At 40.2% G+C, this 6,544-nt stretch overlaps 2 protein-coding genes across 2 annotated transcripts; both read left to right on the top strand.

Moving 5' to 3' along the window:
• LOC106321450 lies at nt 1-2,651 on the top strand. The gene is made up of 10 exons (XM_013759712.1): nt 1-154; nt 242-408; nt 490-763; nt 837-927; nt 1,105-1,229; nt 1,302-1,383; nt 1,458-1,575; nt 1,660-2,013; nt 2,103-2,249; nt 2,323-2,651. The coding sequence occupies exons 1-8, from the start codon at nt 145-147 to the stop codon at nt 1,831-1,833; spliced, it is 1,041 nt and encodes a 346-aa protein (XP_013615166.1). The 5' UTR covers nt 1-144; the 3' UTR covers nt 1,834-2,013; nt 2,103-2,249; nt 2,323-2,651.
• Nucleotides 2,652-3,967: 1,316 nt separating this feature from the next.
• On the top strand, nt 3,968-6,544 carry LOC106321451. Its single transcript, XM_013759713.1, has 10 exons — nt 3,968-4,460; nt 4,555-4,828; nt 4,929-5,019; nt 5,109-5,233; nt 5,304-5,385; nt 5,462-5,567; nt 5,667-5,824; nt 5,908-6,022; nt 6,095-6,247; nt 6,323-6,544. The coding sequence occupies exons 1-10, from the start codon at nt 4,281-4,283 to the stop codon at nt 6,446-6,448; spliced, it is 1,410 nt and encodes a 469-aa protein (XP_013615167.1). The 5' UTR covers nt 3,968-4,280; the 3' UTR covers nt 6,449-6,544.

The following is a 6,544-nucleotide window of genomic DNA, read 5'->3' as shown; positions in this document are numbered from 1 at the left end:
TCGCCTTCTTCCAGATCCTTCACCTATGGTCGATTCCTCTTCGGTCTTATCGGATTAACTCGATCTTTATGGCTGTCTTAAGTTCCTCGGACGACAAAACGTCAACCTCTAACGCATCCAGAAGACCATATATATAGATTCTTCATGAAATCAGGTATCGCCCTCCTCGCTACTTTTTTTCCTCCCCTTTGTCATCCTGTTTCTGAATTCGTAACGATAATGGCTTCACCCGCAACTCCAGTCGTTAACGCCGCCGCCGCCGCCGTCGGCAACCCCACGTTCGACTCTCTTCGTCTCGGAAGATCTGCTCAATCTGTTGTTGGTCGACTCATCCGGTTTTGGGATTCCCGGAACATTAGCAAGAATGGAGAGTTTATGGGGATAACAATTCTACTCCTCGATGAATTAGTAAGGATTGTTTCTGATCCAACTTTTTGCTTTTCGGATTGTTGTAATGAAAGACTATTAATCTTCTTTTATTTCTTACAGGACTCGGTGATTCACGGTTTCATTCCAGCTAATCGGGCCAACCATTACCGGTCCTCTTTGAAAACCGGTTCTATTGTCAGATTGGACCGTTTTGACGTGGCAAGGGTGGCTCACACGTATAAGATTACTGAGCATCAGTACGTCATCCGGTTCATTCCTTCAACGCGTGTTGTTGAGGTCCAAACGGATGCCCCTGTGATCAAGTTGGACAAGTTTATGGTTAGGCGTTACGAACAGCTTCAAGTGCTTGCGAACACCAGTTTAGAGCTACAAGGTCTTTTTTTTTCTCCGCGCAACTTTGAATTTCATCATAATGTTGATTGCTAAAGTAATTTTCTGATTCGCAGATGTTGTTGGTGAGATAAGATCTGTGCAGGGGTCCGATCTCAGAAACCAAACAGCCACAAGCAGGGTTGTTGTCCGCCTATTAATTGAACCGTACGTTGTTTAAGACATCCACTTAAACTTTTGTTATAGTCTCAAATTGTGTAGTCTGTTGGTCCACTTGAACTTTCGTTATAGTCTCAAATTGTGTAGTCTGTTGGTAGGAATTATAACTGTTTGGTTTTGTTTATATGTGTAGTTGAAACCGTATCCTTATTGTTTTCATAACAGGAACGTGACCGTGTTCATGTCTTTATGGGATGAGGCTGCATCAGCTTTTAGGGGTCTCTTGAAAGCTGGGGATAAATCACAGTCCGTGATGCTGGTGACCACAGTTAATCCTAAACTCTTTGGAGGTAAGAATCATCTGGTTTCTAATCCATATAATGTTTTTATATATTTTCCTCACAAGTTTATTCTCTGTTCAGGGAATCTGTATCTTAATTCCACACAAGGGACTAGGTTCTTCTTTGACACCAGTATCTCTGAAATAGCAGAGTTTGTTAGCAGGTAAGATAATCAAACTTAAATAGTAGCTAGCAAAATCTCAGCACGTCTTAATCATAACAACATGCTATATCCAGCATTGGATCTACACCACCTCAAGATTATACATGTGTCGACACGCTTGAAGGAGTCAAGAAGAAGGAGCTTGTGTCAATAGGGGATCTCAACACATTCATCTCGAACTCTAACGAACAGGTTGTTGTCTGCCTTTGTTTACTCCAATATATATATTCACTATTTTTTATACTTTCAATTGACTAAAATATTACTTGTGGGCAGATCCAAGAAGCTGATTTCCTCTGCAAAGCCCAGATTGTTGGTGTCATTCAGGAAAATGGGTGGTTCTTTGTGTCTTGCACTGGTTGCCACAAAAAAGTGGAAAAACGTGGGACGTCATTGGACTGCAGCAGATGTGCAACTTCTGACGTGACTGGTGTTGTTAACTTTGTGTAGTCTTTAACATTTGGTTAAGCGGTTTCACGTAAATATCCATTTACCAGTCCATTACTCAACGTAAGGTTCCGTGTTGAGCTTGCTGTTGATGATGGCAAAGATAGCGCAACGTTTGTTGTCTTCGATAAGGAGATGAACAAGCTCACCAAACAGGAAGCTGCTGTGCTTGCCCTGGATGAGGTATCTCCTTCTTCCCTGGAACCATTTTGGTTTCTGTACGCATTTAGTGTAAGTCAATATAACTTGCGATAACTGGCCGCATGCTGCAGGTTTCAAACGGTGGAGAGGAGTATCTCCCAAGTTGTCTTGAAGAGCTAGCCGGGAAGGAGTTTGTGTTTCAGATCCGTGTAACACCTTTCAACTTCACTCCCAATCACCGTACCTTCACCGTTGCCACCATCTCTGAAGATAGCGAGGTTGTCTAATTTAACTTATCACTATCTTTACTGACTGGACTCTTTTTAAAAATATCACTTTCATGTATCTCAGGCACACTCTGAGAACAGTGGAGTTGACACAGGATTGGAAGCTTCGTCTTCGGGCCCGTCTGTTTTGGGAGTCAAGATGAGTGAAGAACGTGCATCAGGCAATCATCCAGGGAATGCAGACGCTCAGCAGAAACGCAAGCGTGGCCGTGAGTAATTGGGAAAACATATTCCTACAAACCCGTCATCAGTCTTATTTGTCTTTTTTTAAAAATACTTCTACTAGCTATGCTTCTCATTATGAGCTTTGATCTCTGTCGTTATCGTTTTGATTTCCATGGATATTTTCTTCTTTTCTGGATTATTAATGAATCTTTGACGGGTTAAATTTGATACATAAACCTAAGAGTACTGTTTCTTTAAAAAAATTGGAGAACATCAGGTGGCCTAGCGGCAGTACTGAATGTTTCTCACACACGACTACCCGAGGTCGCCAGTTCGATACTCAGGGACAGCGGGGTGGAACTGGGTTAGCTAAAAAACCCCTGCGTCAGGTGGGCTACGGCCAGTACTGAACGTGGGATACGGTTTCTGGCGAGGTGGCCCCTCGGGGTGAGCCCAGTCATTATAAAAAGTTCAACCTATACAGTTTCAACCCGGCCTCGTGGTCTGGTGGTATAGGAACCTCGGCTGAGGTGCCCGCCATCACGAGTTCGAGCCCCGGCCACAGCGGATTTAACATCCCTTCCGTTGGGGCGCTGGACCCCCTACGAGGGGGCAGTTGGGAATGTGGCTGCCCAGATACCAGAGTTATCAAAAAAAAAAAAAAAATGAATCAGTTAGTTTGATCAAAGTTATATTTAATCTAGATTGCTACACCATGGATGCACACTTTTACGGTAACTTAATGCACTAAATAATTAATAAATCTTCACCATTAATATTATAGGTATAAGTATTTCTATAATAAGCATGTAAAGTAAACACTCCCATTACGTCGAAAAGGTCCACACAACATTTCCAAAACTTTCATGCAAAAATAAATTTACGACTCATTATATTAACTTTTTTCTTTCGAATAGTTAACCAACACTCAGATATGGCCTTTTCATTTGGACCTGAAAAACCGACCCAGCACTGACCCCCAAGAATCCAACCCGGAACCGAAACTAAAATTAACAAATACTGTTGGTCCAAATTTCTTTTTCACAACAGAACCAGACCTGAAACTACCGAACCGAATAGACATAACCCCCGAAAAATAAATCTTAATAGATCCAACCTAGAAAAAACAGTTATGTACCCGATTTAAATACATGTGTATCCAAAACTATAGTTTTAAAGAAATATGAGGCTTCCAAATTTTAATTTAAATATTTTTAACATGTTTTATTTTAATTATTCATAATTTATTAAAAAGATATTTGGTTCAATTTAACAAATATATGTTTCAAATCAATATAATAGAGTTGAATATGTCATGTCGTTTTCAGACATTAGATATCCGAATCCGACTGGGGACAATATGAATCCTAAAATATTACGGATATTTAGTCGGTATTTTATTTATAGAACGAATCAGCCCTAAAATATCACGGGTATTTTGTTGGTATTTTAATTATAGAACCAACCAACCCGTATTGATAAATTTTTAATTGAAATATCTATTAATAATATCTTCTCATAGTTTACGACTTCCATAGGCAAACTCTGCTGTTTCAACGTTTAACAAATTAGGTTTTCATTCAACTTCTCCTCTTCTTCTTCTTCTTCTTTGCCTCAAAACTCTTTAAATTTTTAAACTTTATCTCCCAATCGATCCGTATACTTCCGTTCATTATCGTCATAAATCCCACAATAAAATCTAAATTCATTTCAAACAATTCAAACCTCAACTCTCCATCTCCCGTATCAGAAAATGAAACCGTCAGTTGAACTGGAACTATATAAATTAGAGAATTATAAGAGGAAGATCAACCTACTGATCCCGTTTCTGATATCCTCCTTCCTCAAAATTGCGAAATGGCTTCGTCTGCTACTATCGATTCTCAACAACCTCTTCCTCACTCCCCCTTCGCTGCGCTTCGTCTGGGTAGATCTTCTCAATCTATCCATGCCCGCCTGCTCCGTTTTTGGGACTCCTCAAATTTCAGCAACCCCAATGAATTCAAGGGAATCACTTTGCTTTTCCTTGATGAGAAGGTATACTAATCTTCCCCAACAAGCTTTGTACATCGATATCGGTTTTGTTAAACTTTAGAAGTACTTGAGTTTAACTCATCATAAAATTCTGTAGGATTCTATGATCAACGGCATCATTCATGCTGAACAGGCCAATCACTACCGTCGGTCCTTACAAGAAGGTGACATCTACAGAGTTGCCCACTTTGAAGTTGGAATATGCCCACATGTGTACAAGAGTACAGAGCATACCTTCCTAATCCGATTCCTCGAAGAAACAACGATTGATTCAATCATCAACAATTGTCCTCATATCAGCCTACAAAAATTCATGGTTCGCAACTATGAACAACTCCAGATCCTTGCCAACACCAATTTAGAACTCCCTGGTATGTTTCCAACAAATTTCATACTTAACTCTTCTAACATTCCTTCTTAATATATTATAAACTAAAAACTAAACAACTTAAGCTTTTCATCTAATTTCAGATGTTGTTGGTCAAATCCAAACGGTCAAAGGTTATGACCTTAAGAAAGCTGAAGTCATTTGCCCACTTCTCATACGTCTTAGCATTGCCCCGTATGTACACTGTACACTCATATCTCTTAATTTGAATACTATTACTTATGCTCTCCATGATGAAGCATGTCTACGTAAATTCGTGACAGGAACATCGAAGTGGACGTGTCTTTATGGGACACAGCTGCAGCAACGTTTAAGGCAGTCTTAAACTCAGGAGAGAAAGCCTACACTGTTATGGTGGTCACAAGTGTGGCCCCAGAAAAAATAGGAGGCAAGTTAGATAGAAAAACTATGGAAATTAAATTGATGAATTAATTAACCAACTAATTCTCATTATACAGATAAGCTATACCTTAGCTCCACCCCAGCAACCAAGTGTTTTTTCAGCCCCACTCTCCAAGCCATCACAGACTTTACAATGAGGTACAATTTCCCTTTTTATGATTTAAACTATGTTTGATGTGTGCCTAATTAAACAATCACACCATTTCTATTCCAGCTTGAGAGGTGCAGTCACCAATTTGGACGACAACACGGAGAACGCTACCTGGCCCCTTAGCTCAATTGGAGATCTCAGCTACTTCCTCTCCAATCCTACCGACCAGGTTAATCATATATACATGCTTACAACATAGTCATAAAATCTCTACCCCCTTCAAATTATAATATAGACTTAAATATCTTTCTTCTTGCTGGAGACACAGGAACCTTATTTTGTCTGCAAAGCCCGGATAGTTGACGTCTTAGGCCAACATGGCTGGTACTACGTTTGTTGCACTCAGTGCAGCAAAGAAATGGTGAAATCAGCTGCCTCTCTCCGCTGTGACCAATGTGGTAACACCAATGACACCGGCGTTGTTAGGTAATAATTTTAAATCCTCAGTTTTTTTTTAAAAAAGTCAAGATCTCCGGCATTGAGATCAGTCATATTAACGTTAATCACATGTATCGTGTTGAATTGTTGGTTGATGATGGGAATAATTATGCAACTTTTGTGGTGTTCGATAAGGAGATGCTCGAGATGACTAATCAACATGCAGCTACTCTCTTTATGAACGAGGTTTTATTTTCCTCACCCAAACATTTGTGAGAGCTAGCTATTACAGTCGCTGAAATCTGTTTTGTACTACAGGTCAATGTTGGTCTTGACGACAAACTCCCGCAATGCGTATCAGGACTTGAAGGGCAAACTTTTGTTTTTCATATACGTGTCAAGCCATGCAACTCCACCCAGAACTACAGTCCCTTTACTGTTTCTGCTATCAGTCACAATATTGACACCAAGGTATGAGACTATATACTTACCGAACTGTCTTCATCTCACTCGATTATTTAAAGTCACATCTATACTTCTCTCCAGGATTTCAACATCAAGGAAAGCCCCTGTGTTGATCTTAGATGTGATGAACCATCCACTCCCCCTCCAGCCAACAACACGTTAACAGCTGAGGTTGAAGAAGGTGAACGCAGCTGCTCCCGTGAGTGAATGCTTGAAAGCAACCAAAGCGTCAGCCCAACTATGCCTCCAAGTCTTCCTCAGTTTTAATATTACTATGCATTTCAAGTTTAACTCTTTGCAACC

Source organism: Brassica oleracea, unplaced genomic scaffold (assembly GCF_000695525.1).
Source record: "Brassica oleracea var. oleracea cultivar TO1000 unplaced genomic scaffold, BOL UnpScaffold01682, whole genome shotgun sequence".
In the NCBI taxonomy this organism is placed as follows: domain Eukaryota; kingdom Viridiplantae; phylum Streptophyta; class Magnoliopsida; order Brassicales; family Brassicaceae; genus Brassica; species Brassica oleracea.
Note: the sequence above shows the minus strand (reverse complement) of the source record. Positions and strands in the feature narration are given on the sequence as shown.